Source organism: Microtus ochrogaster, linkage group LG5, assembly GCF_000317375.1.
Source record: "Microtus ochrogaster isolate Prairie Vole_2 linkage group LG5, MicOch1.0, whole genome shotgun sequence".
Taxonomy (NCBI): Eukaryota; Metazoa; Chordata; class Mammalia; order Rodentia; family Cricetidae; genus Microtus; species Microtus ochrogaster.
The window spans coordinates 39,128,475-39,147,292 of NC_022031.1; the positions used below are offsets into that span (position 1 = coordinate 39,128,475).

Here is an 18,818-nt window from a genome sequence, read left to right on the forward strand (position 1 = left end):
TTCCCCTCACTGCAGCGTGTTCTCACTGTAGTGTGTTCCCCTCACTGCAGCGTGTTCTCACTGCAGTGTGTTCCCCTCACTGCAGTGTGTTCCTCGCAGTACAGCGTGTTCCCCTCACTTCAGCATGTTCCCCTCACTGCAGCGTGTTCTCCTCACTGCAGCATGTTCTCTGGAGTCTGGATTTGAGCTGGCTGCTTCTTTCTTGAACTAGTATCTGAGAACATCTGACTGACTGGTTATCCTGTCTCTGGTGTTTCTTCTGCCTCAGCTGCTCTGGTTGCACTGCTGTGGCTCCCTGGAGGCAGTCAGGAAAGGGTCAGGCCACTCTTCACCTTTCCTCCTTCACACCTCCCTCCTCTTCCTGCCCCTTCTCCACACCTCATGGTACTAGGGGGTTTCCCTTCCTCTTGCATTCTAAGATTCAGGAAAGCTCGGCTCTTCCTAGCTCTGCCATTTGTGGTGTGAACTTGAGTCAGTTCTGGTGGTGGTCTCCCAAGCGCTTCTGGGAATTGGTGATGCAGAACCAGAGGAGACCACCTTTGTTATAGCCTTTTTTAGGGCAAGCAGTAAACGTGTGTGTGTGTGTGTGTGTGTGTGTTTGCAGATACGTGTGTAAGATGCAAATGTGTGTGAAAAGGTTGCTGTCTAAGATCTTCCTCTCGGTTGCTCTCCACCTTAGCTTTTGAGATAGGGCTTCTCACTGAATTTGAGCTCAGCAACTTGACTGCCCAGCCAATGAGCTCTCACCCCCACACTAGGCAAGCTTTTTGCGCCAGTGCTTAGGATGGGCCACTTCCCCAGCCTTGAGCAGTAAACATTTATCTTATTAACGTCTGGGCAGCTCTTCTGGTTTCTGAGGTCCTTCTGCCTCATTTGCAGGCCTCACTGCCCCACCCCCACCTCCCCACTTTTCCTAAGAAGTGACTCAGACCCTTCTTGGGTCCCCAGACAGGGTAAGAAGAATGTGTATATGATTCAAAGCACCAGAGAAACTGAAAGGGGGAGGAGTTCCCTCCCCACCCCAACCCTACCATCCCACCTACATAAGGGTAGAGCCACTTGGGGCCTCCCATCCCCTGGAGAGTTTCTTCAGAAGCAGGAAATGACATGTTCTCGCTGTTTCCTGTGGCTTACTGCTCACCCTGTCCAGGAAGGGTTCTTGCAACTCTAGGTGCAGACCTGGGACACTTTCTTGTTCAGTTGGCACCCCCCTTCCAAAGTTGCCAGTCTGAGCAGTAGGAAGCAGCTGCCAGAGCTTCAGATAACAATGACCCTGTCACTGAATGAGGAGGAGGGAGCAGTGTTAAGGATACAGATAGTGTCCAAATACTTTATTTCCTTGCTGCTTTCCCCACGAGTGAGGTTCTTGAGCAACCAGACACATGCTGGATCTCGGAGCTGCGTGTGCCGCTGCTTGATGCTTACTAAGTGATTGCATCCACAGCCGCGCCAGCCTCCAAGGCGGCAGGAAGCGGGGTCTTTTCTGCCCATTTAGCCAAGGAGAAGACTGAGACCTACAAAGAGGTCTCCTCAAGTCTTCTGGTCTTACCTGGTGCCTCTTCCATGGCCTCTACACCAAGAGACGGTGCCTGGGGACAAATGACACTGGAGCTGCAGGTAGGGCATTGCTCGGTGTTATAGAACTGAGGCTTCCGGAACCTTGAGGCTTGTCAGGTCAATCCTGCCCGAATCTCTCAGTTCCTGGCTTCTCCCTGATTGTGTTTTGGGATTCCCTGACCTGAGTTCATATAGGTGAAAGGCCTGTGAGATACCTTGCAGTCGGCTTGGCCTGACAGCCCCTCCCCCCAGCAGCCTTCCCTGATAACACCTACTCACTGGGCCCTGCTATGTGCTGCATGGAACAAACATTCTTAGTTACTTTGTTCTGTCCTGGTTAAGTGAATAGATTTGTTTATTCTAAATGAGGACTAATCAATCTGACCTGGCATAGCGTCTGAATGCCATCTAAGTTTCTGGTTTCTTGTGCACGTTTTCCTGAGTTGTGTGTGTGTATATCCTCTTTTGCAGTGTCGGAGCAGTGAAACGGTCGTTTCATTCCTTCTGGCCTTCGTACATTGTTTCTTTGCAAGGGTATGCTGTAATAGGTTCAGTGTGGTTTTTCAAAGGCATATTCTAGGAAGTTTCGGTCCTCAGCTGGAAAGAGGATGTGATCCCTTTAAGGGGTGGAGACAAAGAAGAAAAGAAAAAGGAACTGTTGCTGGCCCTTAGCTCTAGAAGCCAGTATGTATCTGACGTTGCTAAGGAAGTTGTGTCTCTTAATTCGTCTGTAAATACCATAATGGGATTATCTGTGCCAACGGAAATCTCCGCAGAGAAGATTGCTCAGTGTCCTCCCTTAAGAAGAAGCTGCCGCGGGCATCTAGCCACTGATGCACACTTTCTGTCCCGCTAGTTGCTTGGCAACCAGTGGATGATGGAAGTTTCCTTCTTCTCTGGGAAACAGAGAGAAAGAGGGTCGATGGCCAAAGCCTGTGGTCACTTTAGAGTAGCCTGTGGGAGAAAGGGCTTGAGTCCTGGCTAAGAGGCAGCCAGAAAAGCAGGACTGCCTGGCAGGGCTGCCCAGTGCCTGGAGCTGTTAACCACGGTAACAACCAAGGGTGGCCAGGACAGAAGGGCGCTCTCCTCAGAGCTGAAAAACAGACTTTCTAGAGCGGAGGGCAATACAAATATCACAAATTTAAAGATAAGTAAAGATCTGACCTAAGCAACTTTTCTTTTGCTTTAAAAAAAAAATAATCTTTGAGATAGGATTTCTTTGTATGGCTTAAGGAAGCTTGAATTTACCAGGTACTCCAGAATGACCTGGAGCTCACAATCTTCCTGCCTCTGCCCCAAGTGCTGAAGTTTCAAAATTTAAAAATTATGGGCCTGTGAGATGCCTGGGTTTAGATGGCAGCCTGAGTTTAGGTAGGAGAGAACTGACTTCTAGAGGTGTTCTCTGACCTCCTTCACGTGTGCTCTGAGGCATGCTTGTGCCCCCCAACACGCACACACGCACGCACACACACTCGCACATGCACACACATGTAAACACACATGCACGTACTCACATGCACACACACAGATAAATGAAATTTTTTTTGCTTTTGTTTTTTAAGACAGGGTTTCTCTGCGTAGCCTTGGCTGTCCTGGAACTTACTCTGTAGATCAGGCTGGCCTCAAACTCAGAGATCCACCTTCCTCTGCCTCCTGAATGCTGGGATTAAAGGTGTGCCACTAGGCCTGATGACAAATTTTTTATATATATTAAGCATGAACTATGCACAGTGATAGGAAGACAGCCCCAATCTTTGACTTCAAAGCCAGTGAAGGCCAAGGAATAAGTAAGAATAGAAATCAGTGGGTAGGCAGACTTTTCTTTTCTGCCTGCCAGTTCCCAAATAACCAACATGGAGGCTCAATATTCATTATAAATGCTCACCCAATAGCTTAAGCTTGTTACTAGTTAACACTTACATTTAAATGAACCCATATTTCTTACCTATGCTTTGCCACATGACTTGGTACCTTTTCTGCGTGTCCATCTTACTATCTTGCTTCTCTCTGTCTGCTCTCGACTCCCAGCTCTGCCCTTTCTGTTCCCAGCATTCTCGGTTTGGCCCTTCTGCCTTCCCTTATCCTGTTCAGCTGTTGCCCAGTCAGCGTCTTTATTAACCAATGAGAGTAACACATACTTACAGCAGCAAGTGGGACAGGAGTATAGCTCAGTTGCTAGAGTGCCTGCCTTGCATGCTTGAGGCCCTGGGTTCAATCCCCAGCTCCACACAAACTGGGTGTGTAACACAGGAGGTCCTGGGTTCAATCCCCAGCTCCACACAAGCTGAGTGTGTAAGACTGGAGGTCCTGGGTTCGATCCCCAGCTCCACACAAGCTGAGTGTGTAAGACTGGAGGTCCTGGGTTCGATCCCCAGCACTGTATGGAAGCTGGTATGTGGACACATGCTGTAATACAAGAGGGGGTCATTCTTGCCTACATATTGAATATGAAGCTTCCTGAGATACAGAGACCCTATCTTAAAAAAAAAAAGAAAAAAAAGAGGAAACCTTGGCAGTTGCTGCCAGTTTCAGTGCCAAGCCTGCTTTCCTGACCCTCAGAGTGTAATGTTTCCTCTCTCTCCAGACACAGCCAATGAACTGTGACTGACTCCCATGGAGAGCTATGGCCATGCTTAGCTATGCCTGCCTTCCTTTCTCTGACTTTCCCTTTGAGAAGTCCACACTCTTGAGTAAGCCTTGATTTCTTCTGGGCACCTCCCTTTCCCACTCAACCTTCATGTCTGAGCCTAACTTAAATGTCTTTAATAAACTCCAACTCTGCAAAACAAAAAATAAAACTTGTTCTTTGCCATGTAAGTGTCATGGTTGAAGGAGCCAGTAGGAATGGAGAAGGGGAAAGACAGGGTGTGGGGCGGGATAGAGAGGGAGATGTTCTGGCAAATGAAAGGGTGATTGAGTAAGGCTTATTTAAATAAATGACATTTATTCAGATCTCAGGGACGAGAAACTGTTAGTCAGTAGGAGAGCTCCCAAGGGCTGGACGTCTACGGTGGTAAAGTGCTTACTGGCATTTATAGTCTTGGGTTCAATTCCCAGTACTGGGAAAAAAATATCCGCACGTAGGCTGATTGGAGCAAGGCTTCATTCTTACAGGGCTTTCTCAATAGGAAGCAGCTTACTGTGTCCAGGGAAAGGAAGGAAGGAAGCCTCCAGGCCAAAGTATTAGCTTGCAATCCAGGTGCAGCTAGGAGTGTAAGATTTTGACTTGAGGAAGTTAAATGGATACGACTTGTGTCTCAGGGTGATCTAACGATCTTTCCCGTTCATTCGCAGTGAGATTTCCCATTCTCACAGTGACAAATGAATGAAAGAGGTTGGAAGTGGAGCCAAGAGCAGTCAGGAGATGTTGCATCATTCCAAGACAGAAAGCTACGAATGAAGCCAAGGTTTTGGAAGAATATAGTTGAGCTAGGTTTTAGAGTCGCATTCCTTGGGGATTAGCGGTAGGTGGTTGTGAGGAATCCAGGAGAGGAATGGATGCAGGCTCATCCCTCAGCTATGAGCACAAAGATGTTGTTGATACCGATGGGAAGTCAGCAGAGGAGCAAGTCTGGCGGACCAAAATCGAGAGTGAGATCTGGATAGAGTGCATCTGTGTGTCATCCAAGTAGAAGTGCGTGGTGATTGTGTCAGGAGCAGAGCGCGGAGGACTGAACCGGGGAAATCCAGCTGGAAGTCAGGGAAAGAGGAAACTGCATGAAGGGCAGGGTATAGAAAGGAAAGGAGAGAGTGCCTGGACTGAGGCTGAAGAGGCTGCAAGACCAAGATGGAGACGGGAGGGCTGCGAAGAGACGGGTGTCCTGGAACTCAGTGAGGGAGGAAGCTTTGAAAAGAAGGGACACGGACTGTATGTTCCTGAGAGGTCAAGTAAGACACAGGGGGAAAAAAGACCATCAGAAAATAACAGAGAACTTCAGGAGTTCAGTCTGAGGGTCTGGAGAGGGAGAGCATCTGCTGCTGTTGCAGAAGCCAGAGTTCAGTTCCCAGCGCCCACATGGTGGTTCACAACCATTCAAAACCCTGATTCCAGGCGGTCTGGCACTCTCTTCTGACTTCCTGGGTGACCATATAAAAGCACGCTAAACATTCATACACATAAAATGAAATTTAAAAATCTAAAACACAAAAAGTTCAGTTTCGGGTGGGGGGGGGCGCCACTGAGGGCTGGTGCCCGGAAGCTGAGGTCACAGGTACTGGGACCACTGTGCTTTGTCATGATCTCAGCGAGACTGTGAGAAAGTGCTGAGGTGGCTGAGGTCTGTGGGATTGATTGACATGTGCAGCTGTGTGCTTTGTTTCTTCTTCATGAACGGCATCTGCGAGTATCTAATTACCTGAGCCGGACAAGAACATGCAGGTTTTGAGGGTCCCCTGAGCATCCTCTTCAGGGTTCGGCTGACCGCTCGTTGTGCCTCCCTTGTCTTCCCGTAGGACACTTCACAGCCATGGTGTGGAAGAATACGAAGAAGATAGGCGTGGGGAAGGCATCGGCAAGTGACGGCTCCTCCTTTGTGGTGGCCAGATACTTTCCTGCAGGGAATGTCGTCAACCAGGGCTACTTCGAAGAAAATGTCCCACCTCCAAAGAAGTAGCTCACCAGGTGTCAGGAGAAGCTGGAGACACACATACGAAGTGCCCACAGAACAACAAAGAGCCAGCCGAGGGTCTGCCCCATGGGCGTACTGTGCACACTATAGGCGGCTGGGCATGAGCTCATCCCAGTTAAAGGATGGACATCCGAAGCGTTTATCCTGAAGGTTACCTAGACCACAGTTACTTAGATTTGGGTGAGATCAATCTTGACATCTTTTTGCTGTTAGCTTTTATGCAGACTTCTTTTGTGTATCTCTTACTTCTGATATCTATCCTCGGACTTTGTGTATCCTGAATATTTACCACGCTGAGAAGTAAGGTCGTTTGATGGGAACTTCCTGCGCTGTAATCTCCTTTTGGTAGATTTTTTGGAGAGTATTAAAACTTCCTTTAAATGTGACATAAAGCAGCTTGCATTAGAGACGCGTGACCAGTTCCATTCCACAGAGTCACTGAGATTTCTCGTTCTCGGCTGGAAGACATGGTATCATCCCACACCCGCTGGGATTCCCTAATGGAATTGCCAAAGAGCAAATGGAGAAGGAAAAACAAACCCTTACTTCCTCGGAGTTTTTACCCTTTAAAGAGCAAATGCCACAGCCACTAGTGCCTTTCACACCTCTTAAATTTCAGGGCTTACAGCACTACTTCTGGCTTCTGGGGGCGGGGCTAGGTCTGGAATACAGCCCTACCCCCCAACCTCATCTCACTGGACCCTCGCATGGCCTGGGCTTTTGGCCAAGGTCTTGGACTATGAAGTCAGTGGTGTAGGGGTGAGGGTGAGGTCACTTGGGGGCCCCTAGAGGAAACCCCACAGACTCTCTCCTTCCCCAACCCAGGAGGCGGTAACCACCCAGGCTTGTCCAGGGCAGCTGCAGCTGCAGCTGAGCTGTGGCTCCCTCCTGGAATGTGTGACCAGCCCAAATGCTCCCAGGAGGAAGCCCAAACAGAAAGCTTAGGAACGCCAATTTGATTTTGCTTTTTGCCTCAACCTATACACAGTTCCTTGTGAATAGAGGTTTAACCAGGTCCATTCAGGAGGGACCAAGCCAGAGGTCCAGTTGAGTGTCTCTGAAATTACAGCAGCTCCTTCTGCCAAAGGAAGGGTTGGAGGAGGGGGTTGTTGACCTAAGGACAAACCGAGGCTGCCGGTCTTTGTTAGACTGTGAACAGTCTCACCCTGTGCCATTTGGTTCATCCAGGGATATCGACTAATGAGAGAATAAAATCCTTTCCTTTTGTGTAATTTCTTCCTCTAATGCTTTTAGTTTGTGGCTGAGATAATTCAGGACTCTGAATCCATCTTGAACCACTCCACCTTCCCAGCCCCTCCCCAGAGGGGCTAAAATAGTCACTTTGGAAGTGTGCAACCTCCTAGCTCTGAGGGCAGACAGCCCTAGGTGCGAGGAATTTGAGCTCAAGCACATGGATTGACTGGTGAAACTGGAAATATAAGGGAGTTTCAAACAGAGCCCCAGCAAATTTAAGCTATTTGCAGTTCAGTTATTAATGGTAAGGACAGGTGAGCCTGGCCTAGAGGCACAAGCCTGGAATCCTAACTCCTCTGGAAACGGAGACGAGACGGGTGGATCGGAAATTTCAAGGACAATCCAGACAATTTTGTGAGGTCCTGTTTTAAAAAGAAAAAGGAAGGCAGGATCTGGCTTGCACTGGCTTCAAAGCCCCACCCCATTCCCTACCCTCCCACTCCCACCCCCAGCTTTGAAGACAGACTTGAGAAGAGTAGATTGTGAGATGCTATCCCGACCTTCCTACTGGTAAGTCTGTATATCTTTGAAAATGCCCTTGGTTAAGAATTTGTAATATGATGATATCAATCTATAAGGGTTGAATATTAGGGTCTCCTCCCCAGGAAATTCCCAAATATGAAAAATTCTGAGCTGGACAGGAAGAGAGGGTGAGTGGAATAGATCAGGAAAGGGACCTTTTCTGGCTGCACCAAACAACAGCCAGTGACTTCCTGGTGACTCCTAGGACACCAGCAGAGACATCACCAGGTGAGGGAAGCTGGAAGGAAGCCGGTCTCTAAGCAGGAGTCTGTTTCCACCGTCGGTTGAGACTAAGGAAAAAGCTGCTTTCCAGGACTGGAGTAGAGCCAGGCAGTGCTGCTGGCTGAACAGATGGACAGGGGCACACCCAGTCTCCCAGAGTATAGCTGGACTAGCCCTTGCTATGTAGACTAGGCTGGCCTCAAACTGGCAGCTCCGCCTCAGGTCATTCCTTCTTAAATTTTAAAGGAATGTTTCATTAGCCAGGCGTGGGGGTGCACAGAGACAAGCACAGGCAGTTCTCTGGGAGTTCGAGGCCAGCCTCATCTACCTAGCAAGTTCCAAGACAGCCAGGGCTTCATAAAGAGACCCTGTATCTTAGTGGTTTTTTTTAAATATTTATTTAGTTATTTATTTATTATGTATACAATGTTATGTCTGTGTGTATGCCTGCAGGCCAGAAGAGAGCACCAGACCTCATTACAGATGGTTGTGATCCACCATGTGGTTGCTGGGAATTGAACTCAGGACCTTCGGAAGAGCAGGCAATGCTCTTAACCACTGAGCCATCTCTCCAGCCCAATCTTAGTGTTTTTGTACTATGATTAAACACCATGATCAAAAGCACTTGGGAAAGAAAGGGTTTATATAATCTTACACTTTTAGGTAGCAAACAGTCCATCACTGAGGGAAGTCAGGGCAGGAACTCAAGCGGGGAAGGAGCCAGGAAGCAGAAACTAAAGGAGAGACTGGAGGAATGCTGTGGACGGGCTTGCTCAGCCTGTTTTCTTATACCACCCAGAACCCCTTGCCAAAGGATGGCACCAACCACAGGCGGATGGGCCCTCCCACATCAATCATCAATCAAGGCAACACCTCCCATAGTGGCATACAGGCCAATCCAATGGCGATATTTTCTCAATTAAGATTCCCTCTTTCTCGATGCATCCAGGTCAACCAAAATACCCTGTCTCTAAGCAAAACTCTGTGTGTGTGTGTGTGTGTGTGTGTGTGTGTGTGTGTGTGTGTGTGTGTAAGAACAATTTTGTGGAGTTACTTGTGTTCTTTCACTTTTTATGTGGGTTCCAAGAATTGGATTGGGGGCCAGGCTTGCTGGGTAAGCATTTTAACCTGCCATCACAAATCTCAAGTAGTTCGAGCTGGTCTAGAACTCAAGACTACATAGCTAAGGGGTGACCTTGAACTCCCAATCCTCCTCTTTCTTATTTCTTTTTTCGTTGTTTCGAAACAGGGTTTCTCTGTGTAGATTTGGAGTCCGTCCTAGAACTTGCTTTGTAGGCCAGGGTGTCCTCAAACTCAGAGAGATCCACCTGCCTCTGTTTCCTGAGTGCTGGATTAAAGGCACGTGCCCCCACTGCCCCGCCTATTTCTATCTCTTAATCCTGCTTAGGTGACAGGCATGTGCCACCGTACCTAGTTTATGTGGTTCTAGGGATCAAACGCAGGCTGTTCTGCCTGTTCCAGTGAGTATATAGAAGGCAAACATTCTGTCCTCTGAGCTATATCCCAGAACAGTTTAATAACCTTTTTCCTTTATAAATTGTTAACTCTGAGACAGTCTGTTATGTTGCCGATGCTGGCCTGAATTTATGATCCTCCTTCCTCAGTCTCCTGAACGTTGAGATACCTATGGACCACCACACCCTACTTGTTTTAAGGTCTATGTTACCCAGGCTGATCTAAACTCCTGAGCTCAGAGACCCTCCTGCCTCTGCCTACCAAGCGATAGGGATTCTGAGCTTTCTGTCTTAAGTTTGTTGAGGACAGCAAGCTCTGCAATTAAGATCAGAGTGCATGGCAGCTGAATTTGAGTTGAGCAAGCCTCTCCTGTCCAGGCCTCAGAAGTCAGGTCTGTCAGGTCCTCCTGGACCAGCAACGATCTCTGGCTGGAGGCATACAGTGAGTGCACGCCTTCTTGTCCTGGTGCTCAGAGGTCTGTTGATCTTCTACTTCTGGTAAATGTCCCAGCAAGTGGGGTCTGAACGCTGGCTGGGATGCTGGTGGGAGTCAAGCATCCTTAGCAGCATCATGATGCTTCCTCCAGCCAAGTGGCCACTGCTTCTCAGGTGATGAGAGCTGGGGAGGCATGCAGCGCTGAAAAACTCCCAGGGAGAGGGAGAGAGATTGGACCGTGGGGAACTGAGCTGAGCCACACAGGGAATTCTCTGGAATGGGACTAGAACCTAAAGATTCCTCCAAAGAGGGAGACAGAAGTTCTGAGCCTTTCTCTGGCACCCCAGACATCAGGCATCAAGATGAGTAACTTCAATATTCAAGAGTAATTGTTTTAAAAATAAACTTCAAATTACCAAGCTCCCCGAATAAAGAAAAGGTTTTGAATGAAAAGATGAATGAGAATCAAAGCCAACCAGAGAAAGGCTGGGGAGGGGTCGGGATGAAGCTGGCAGTCTCCCTGAGAGGAGCACTCAGGAGGACCTAAAGGTTTGGAGTAGGGTTTAGAGCCCAGAGTGGACATCAGGGTCTGAGCCAGGTCCTCCTTGACCAGCACAAGGGCATTAAGTGGCAAGGCTGTTCTTTAGCGGCCAAGCTAGGCTCTGTCCATAGCTGGAAAATGAGAATAGGTGTCGGTCTGCCTGACTGTGAGCCCTGGGTCCAGACGCGTGAGTTTCCGAGTCGCTCACACACCAAGGAGCCCCAGGCGCGACAAAGAGGCGGAAAGGAACCCCAGCGGCGGGTTTCCTTCCTGTAAAGCGGTTGGGGCGGCTGAGCGCGAGAGCGAGCAGCTCCCTGCCGGGAGGTGACACTGCAGCCCCACCGTGCGGCCACAGGAGGCTCCTGCAACCCGCCGGGAGCTCCGCGGACGCCCACAGCCTCCCACCAGCGCTCATCAGCGGCGGCAAAAACTGCTAAGAAACAGCAGCTGGCATTTATTTGAACGTTTGCTGCGAGCTAAACACCGTGCCTATTGCTGCTCAGTTATTTATTACCATCTTACAGAAAAGGAGTCAGAGGCCCAAGCGAATTTATCAAAGTAACTCTGGATGGAGAGAACCGGCCAGGCACTGGCTCGGCATTTTACTAGATACTGGGAAATCTGGAGCAGGCGGTTTCCAAGCCTTCCCATCTTCCTGGTGCTGGCTGTCTTCTCCGTTTCTGCTCCACTGAGCGTCACCCACCTCTCAATGTTGAACGAAAATGGTGTCCTGACTACAAAAGTCAGAAGCCAAGGAATTGTCTTCTCAGATGCCCAGGAACTTGGCAGAAAAAGGGCCTTTGGGTCTAAGAACCAGAACGTGTAAAGTGGGCGGTCCCGGCTTCTTGGAAGGGGCGAAGGCAGGCGGTGCTGGAGTTCTAGGCCCGCGCTGCCGGCAGTAGCCTCGAAGACACTGGGACTCCAACCTCCCTGGTGAAAGGGGAGGCTTCTAGATAAAGGTAACCTCTTCTCCTCCCCTCCCATTATCTCCACTGAGCAGAGCGGCCTCCTGCCCCACCCAAACCAGCCCAGACATTCCTGGTGAAACCTTGAACTGCAGCTTGAAAGACCCCTGCAAACACCGTGGTTCATTCCCTGAACTTTGGCCTGAACTAGGTCCTTAAGGTCTCGGCAGGCTGGAGTCCTCTAAGGCGAGAAAGGCTCCGTGCCTCTGACAAGGGATGGGGTGGGGGGCTGCATTATGATGACCTCACCCATTCTATGACATCACCCTCCCTCCCACCCCACTCCCTCCTCTTTGGTCAGCTGCTGCTCTGCAAACAACCATCAGTCCAAATCCCAAAGGCCTGAAAAAGTCTGCCCTCCAGTACCAGCTACTGAATTCTGTCTCAGCCAACGAGAAGCAGCATGAAATTGGAATTCACAGAGAAAAACTACAACAGCTTTGTGCTGCAGAACTTGAACAAACAGAGGAAGCGCAAAGAGTACTGGGACATGGCCCTGACTGTGGACCACCACGTCTTCTTCGCACATCGCAACGTGCTGGCTGCCGTCTCTCCGCTGGTGAAAAGTCTCGTCGCCAGCAATGAAATGAAGACCACCGACGAGCTCTTCATCACCATTGACCCCAACTACCTGAGTCCAGGCACGGTGGACCAGCTCCTGGACTACTTCTACAGCGGCAAAGTGGTGATCTCAGAGCAGAATGTGGAGGAGCTGCTACGGGGCGCTCAGTATTTCAACACCCCCCGCCTCCGGATTCACTGCAACGACTTCCTTATTAAGTCCATTCGACGTGCCAACTGCTTGCGCTACCTCTTCTTGGCTGAGCTATTCGAGCTCAAAGAAGTGTCAGACTTGGCCTACTCGGGCATTCGTGACAACTTCCACTTCTGGGCCAGCCCCGAGGGCTCTATGCACTTCATGCGCTGCCCACCCGTCATCTTTGGCCGCCTGCTCCGTGATGAAAACCTTCACGTGCTCAATGAGGACCAGGCTCTCAGTGCCCTCATCAATTGGGTGTACTTCCGGAAGGAGGAACGGGAAAAATACTTCAAGAAGTTCTTCAATTACATCAATCTCAATGCCGTCTCCAACAAGACATTGATGTTTGCCAGCAATAAGCTGACGGGACTGGAGAACAACTCCGCCCACGCGACCTTGATCGAGAGTGTCCTAATGGACCGCAAGCAGGAGCGGCCATGCAGCCTGCTGACCTATCAGCGGAAAGGGGCCCTGCTTGACTCAGTGGTCATTCTTGGTGGCCAGAAGGCCCAGGGCAAGTTCAACGATGGAGTGTTTGCGTATATCATCCAGGAGAACTTGTGGCTGAAGCTCTCAGAGATGCCCTACCGAGCCGCGGCGCTGAGCGCAACTGCTGCTGGCCGTTACATCTACATCTCGGGTGGCACCACTGAGCAGATTTCAGGACTAAAGACAGCGTGGCGCTATGACATGGATGATAACTCCTGGACCAAGCTGCCTGACCTACCCATTGGGCTTGTCTTCCACACCATGGTGACCTGTGGGGGAACAGTGTACTCAGTGGGTGGGAGCATTGCCCCACGAAGGTATGTCTCCAACATCTATCGCTACGACGAGCGAAAGGAAGCCTGGTGCCTGGCAGGGAAGATGAGCATCCCTATGGATGGTACAGCAGTGATCACCAAGGGTGACCGGAACCTGTACATTGTCACTGGCCGATGCCTGGTGAAGGGCTACATCTCCCGGGTGGGTGTAGTGGACTGCTTTGACACCAACACAGGGGAAGTGGTCCAGTGTATCACTTTCCCCATTGAATTCAACCACCGGCCTCTGCTCTCTTTCCATCAAGACAACATCCTCCGTGTGCACAGCCACCGGCAGAGCGTGGAAATCAACTTACAAAAGATAAAGGCCAACAAGTCAACGACCTCAGTGCCTCTGTTGCCCAACAACTGTCCCTTGGATGTGTCCCACGCTATCTGCTCCATTGGAGACAACAAGGTATTTGTGTGTGGGGGTGTCACCACGGCCAGCGACATCCAGACAAAGGACTACACCATCAATCCTAATGCTTACTTGCTGGACCAAAAGTTAGGAGAATGGAAGACCCTCGCCTCCCCGCCTGAGGCACTGGACTGTCCCGCCTGCTGTCTAGCCAAGCTACCTTGCAAGATTCTTCAAAGAATTTAAACAGCTTTTTAAGTCGGAGAATAAGTAAATGCATTATTATTCACAATTTCATGACAGAAAGCAAGAGAGGAAATGTGGCCCTTGGGTTGCCCTTAGTGTAGTCAATGCTCGGGTCTGAGATGGAACTCCTGGGCTGGGGATGCTATCCGTGGCTAGACGCTCAGGGTGAACAAGTCTCTGGAGATAACTAGAAGAGACTGGCGTGGAGTCTCTGGTTGGTGGGATGGCAGCATCTCTCAGGGACCAGTCCCCCACTGGGCAGATTTTTTTTTTTTTTTTTTAGAGTTTCTCCAGCACTGGAGGTCTCCAAACTGAGACAGGAAAAATAACCCTCGGGGTGTATGGGTGGTGGGTGGGGATTGAGGTTCCTCCCAAACCCTGGGCTAGGGGTTGTCCCCCCCCCATTCTCAACTCCTATAGTCACCTCTCAGTGATCTACTCAGAGATGTGATGCTGAGGGTTCTTCCAGCATGTTTGCTTCGGGATCCATCCCAGGTCCCGGAGAGTAGCCTCGTGGGCTGGGGAGGAAGGTGGTGTGTAAGCAAAGCTCAGGAGCAGGCAGGGTCAGCAGCCGGTCGTGTTTGTGTGCCAAGGGTGGTTTTGTGTCTCATTTTTGGGGAAGTTGAGGCTTATTCACAGCTGCTTCTAATAGGAGAGGCTCACTGAGAACCTTCCCCAGGAAAGAGAAGATTGAATTGTGGGGTTGAATGCCCAGCTGGCATTAGGAAGAAGGAAGAGATTCTTACCTACAGTGGAGCCAAGCTTGTGGGTGTGTAACAGGGAGAAGGTGGCATGGTTTGAGTGCCTGCTAGGTCATTCTAGGTCGGTTAATTTATATCTCTGGGTCTTAATTTCCTTTTCTGTAACTGAGGTAGTGAGAGCGCCTACCTAACAGTGTAACTGTGGAGTTCCCATGAATTAGCCCATGTGGGACGCCTAGAACGGATCCCAGCATGCACTGAAGTGCAGAGGACCCCCCCTTCTGACAGGGTTTCATTCTGTGGCTTATGCCTCTCAGAAACTTGCTATGTAGCCATGGCTTCCCGGGAGCCACAATCCTCCTGTCTTCAGCTCGTGTCTCAGTTGCAGCCTCTAGTACTGGGATTACAGGAGTGTACTTCCACACCTGGCTCAGAATTACCTTGTTAAAGGGTACATTCTGCTCTGTCCCAATATCCCCAGGTGCATTGCCCCTGGATGCCACAGAAGGGTAAAAAAAACTGGCGTCAAGAAGGCCAGAAACCCATTACCTAAAGAATTTCCTATCTTTTTCTAAATTATCTCTTTAGGTCTCAAATAAGGCGTGAAGTCTGGCATTCAAAAAGAATGGAGTATTTTGGTCCAAATTGTGTTGTTCAGAGATGCAATAGAGAATGTTGATGTGTTTTTAAAAGCTTTATAAAAAATAATCTACCTACAATTGACTTATTCAAAATATACACCTTAATAGGAGATGGTGGCTCACACCTATAATCTCAGCAGTTTAGGGTGAGGCTAGGTTACAGGAGTCTCAGGCCTGACTGAACTGCAGAAGGAGACCCTGTCTCGAAAAACAAAACAAAGGGACTGGAGAGATAGGTCAGCAGTTGAGAGCACTGACTGCTCTTGCAGAGGACCCAAGTTCGATTCCCAGCACCAACAACCATCTGTAACTCCAAATCCTAGGATCTGATCCCTCCTTCCGGCCTCTGTGGGCACTGCACACAATACACACAGTGCACAGACAAACAAAACAGCATATACATAAAACAAAAAAAGCCCAACAAGTAAGCAAAATATATGCAGTTTTCGGGTGTGGTGGTACACACCTGTAAGTCCAGTACCTTGAGGAGATGGGAGGGTTGGAAGTTCAAGGCCATTCACAACTACTCATAGCAAGTTTGAGGCCAGCCTGGGCTGCCTTAGAGCCCTATCAAAAACAAAAACAAAAAAACGGGCATAGTTGCTGTGGAACTGGTTTTACCCTGTAAACATTTGTTTCTTGTGCTTGTTTAATAAAATACTGATTGGCTGGTAGCCAGGCAGGAAGTATAGGTGGGACAACCAGGCAGGAAGTAGAGGCGGGGCAATGAGAACAGGAGAATTCTGGGAAGAGGGTTATGCAGTTGTGATCCAGCCTCAGAGGAAGCAAGATGTGACTGCCTCACCAAAAAAAGGTACCAACCCAGGAGGCTAACTCAGACAGGAATTATGGGCTAATATAAGTCATAAGAATTAGTTAATAAGAAGCCTGAGCTAATGGGCCAATCAGTTTATAACAAATGTAGACCTCTGTGTGATTTCTTTGGGGCTAAACAGCTGTGGGACCTGGTGGGACAGAAAACCTCAGTCAACACATAGTGGCAAATGCTTTTTAACTCCACTGCTCAGGAGGCAAAGGCAAGTGAGGCCACCGTGGTCTACAGAGTTTCTAAGCTATCTGGGACTACACTCTAAGACCCTATCTCAAATCGTAGTTTTAAAGTAGCAACTAGATGGCTCGCTCTAACTACATGGCTCACTCTAACTCTGTGGGTACAGTGGCTCACACCTGTGGTTCCAGCACCCCCAAGACTGAGACAAGAGTTTGCAGGAGTTCAACTGCCTACATAATTCTAGGATTTCATGTAAGTGGGATAGTCATCTGGCGTCTCTGACTTAGCTTTGCAGTTTTTTTTTTAATTTACATTTGTTTACTTTTTAATGTTTATTTACTTATTGTATATACAGTATTCTGCCTGCATGTCTGCCTGCAGGCCACAAGAGGGCACCAGATCTCATTATGGATGGTTGTGAGCCACCATGTGGTTACTGGGAATTGAACTCAGGACCTCTGGAAGAAGAGTCAGTGCTCTTAACCTCTGAGCCATCTCTCCAGTCACCAGCTTTGTGTTTTTAAGGGTCATCTGTCATAAGGTGTGCTATGATGGGTCTTTCTTCGGACTAACAGCTCCTGAATAATGACACAAAGCTTTTTATTAATTATGAAAGCTTGGCCTTAGTTTAGGCTTGTTCCCAACTAGCTCTTAAAACGTATTTATATTAATCTACATTCTGACACATGGCTTGTTGTTACTTCTCAATGCCATACATCCGACTTCCTCTGCATCAGGCTGGTGAATTTTCTGAGCCTCCGATTCTTTCCCAGAGTTCCTATCTTTCCTCAGACGTCCTGTCTATTTTCTCCTGCCTAGTAATTGGCCCTTAAGCTCTTTATTAAACCCATCAGAAGGTGCCTTAAGCATATACATAAATCCACAAGTGTACAAAATATTATCCCAGCATCTCCCCGCTGTAGTCCAATAAAAGGCTTCACTTCACTTTTTCCCCCTCACCTGAAAAATAAAGAACATACAGAGGTAACGAGCTTGAGTTAATTTTTTACCCTCAGAACCTTCCTTGCCATAGCCATCCTTTTATTGAGCCCTGAGTGGGTCCTGAGACTGGTACTCAAGAACCCCAAAAGTGCATAGGTACAATATCTTTTTTTTTTTTTAAGATTTATTTATTTATACAGTGTCCTGCCTACAGGCCAGAAGAGGGCACCAGAGCTCAATATAGGTGGTTGTGAGCCACCATGTGGTTGCTGGGAATTGAACTCAGGACCTCTGGAAGAGCAGTCAGTGCTCTTAACCGCTGAGCCATTCTCTCCAGCCATAGGTACAATATCTTAAACAAGAGTAGAAACACATATATAGTATGCTGTAACAAAAATTACCTTAAATTTGTATCAATATACAAAAATCCATAGTATAAAATATTTGAGAGTAGTAGTTGCTTTTTAATTTAAAATAGATTCAATAATCTACTCTTTTATCCTATCATTTCTTTTTTTTAATCCCTTTTCCTTCCTTTCTACCCCAACAGTAGATAGAAAAGAAAGAAGGTTAGAGGAAATAGAAAGAGATCTCTTAACCTAATCTTAATTGTTTAGTTTCCTCCCTATGACCAATAACAACCGGCAACTAACCCCCCTAAACAATGATAAACATCCATAACCCACCAAATGACCAAAAATCACCCATCCCACCTCTTGGGAATGTGGGCATCATGTTCTTAAAATTGCTTCCTTTGTGTGGGAGGAGACAGCATCTTTAGGAGACCCTGAAAAAAATTGGAATAATGGTCAAGTCTTGGGAGAGCTATATGTATCCTCTGTTGTCTCTGTGTGGTGGGAAAGCGCAGGGCTCAGCTGAAGCCCTGGCTGGAGTAGGCTATGAGGCTGGACCATCTCAGCTTTTAGTCTTGACCTCTGATCATCTATAGCAGGTTGCCAAAATACTTGTTTTCTGTTCTCTGCTGAGTTTTCTGTATTGCCTCCTGAAGATGCTATGACTTTGATATCTGGGTTATTAATGGCTATCAGAACACTGCTGTTTAATTGCTGTGTGGTTTCTCTGCTGCTGACCTGAAATGGCCAAAGAGAGCACACACACACACACACACACACACACACACACACACACACACACACACACCGGGCATTTCGCCTTGTCTGTCCCCTGTTGATCTGCAATCATTAGTCCAAATCCAGCCTTTGTCACACCTTTTGCATACTGCAGAATCCGAACCTTCTTTTTGAATTATCTCTAGAAAAAACATTGTTTCTAGGAATGACTTGCCTACAAACCCTTTTGAAATGACCTTGCTTGTCACAGCCAAGATAGTTTGGCTTTTCTCAAAGCCTTTAGAGATTACTTCTACTAAAGTTGCATCATAAGTATGAGATCCAGTATCAGCCATATTTCATTCATCTGTTGGTGCTGCTCTTGCCTTTAGAGACCTGATCAACTTTTTGTATGCAGAATTGGCATTTTCAAAAGCCAAAGATTTGATTAATACTTGCCTAACTTCTGAATCTGATACTCTTGTATTTACAGCTGAAGTCAATCTTTGTAATAAAAAAAAGAAAGAAGCCGGGCGGTGGTGGCACACGCCTTTAATCCCAGCACTCGGGAGACAGAGGCAGGTGGATCTCTGTAAGTTCAAGACCAGCCTGGTCTACAAGAGCTAGTTCCAGGACAGGTTCCAAAACCACAGAGAAACCCTGTCTCGAAAAACCAAAAAAA

At 48.2% G+C, this 18,818-nt stretch overlaps 2 protein-coding genes across 2 annotated transcripts in view; both read left to right on the plus strand.

Annotated features, from left to right (window-relative positions):
* Window positions 1-7,411, plus strand: part of Glipr2 (GLI pathogenesis related 2) — a 21,584-nt gene extending 14,173 nt beyond the window's left edge. The window contains exon 5 of the mRNA XM_005362104.3: window positions 6,010-7,411. Coding sequence (XP_005362161.1) covers window positions 6,010-6,170 — 161 coding nt within the window. The 3' untranslated portion in view covers window positions 6,171-7,411. The remainder of the gene's footprint in view (window positions 1-6,009) is intronic.
* A 3,362-nt stretch (window positions 7,412-10,773) lies between these two features.
* Window positions 10,774-14,063, plus strand: Ccin (calicin). The gene has a single exon (XM_005362105.2). The coding sequence runs from the start codon at window positions 12,004-12,006 to the stop codon at window positions 13,768-13,770; it is 1,767 nt and encodes a 588-aa protein (XP_005362162.1). The 5' UTR covers window positions 10,774-12,003; the 3' UTR covers window positions 13,771-14,063.
* Window positions 14,064-18,818: the final 4,755 nt, after the last annotated feature.

Coding starts and splice junctions, on each gene's coding strand:
- Ccin (XM_005362105.2), top strand. CDS start 12,004: ATGAAATTGGAATTCACAGAGAAAAACTACAACAGCTTTGTGCTGCAG.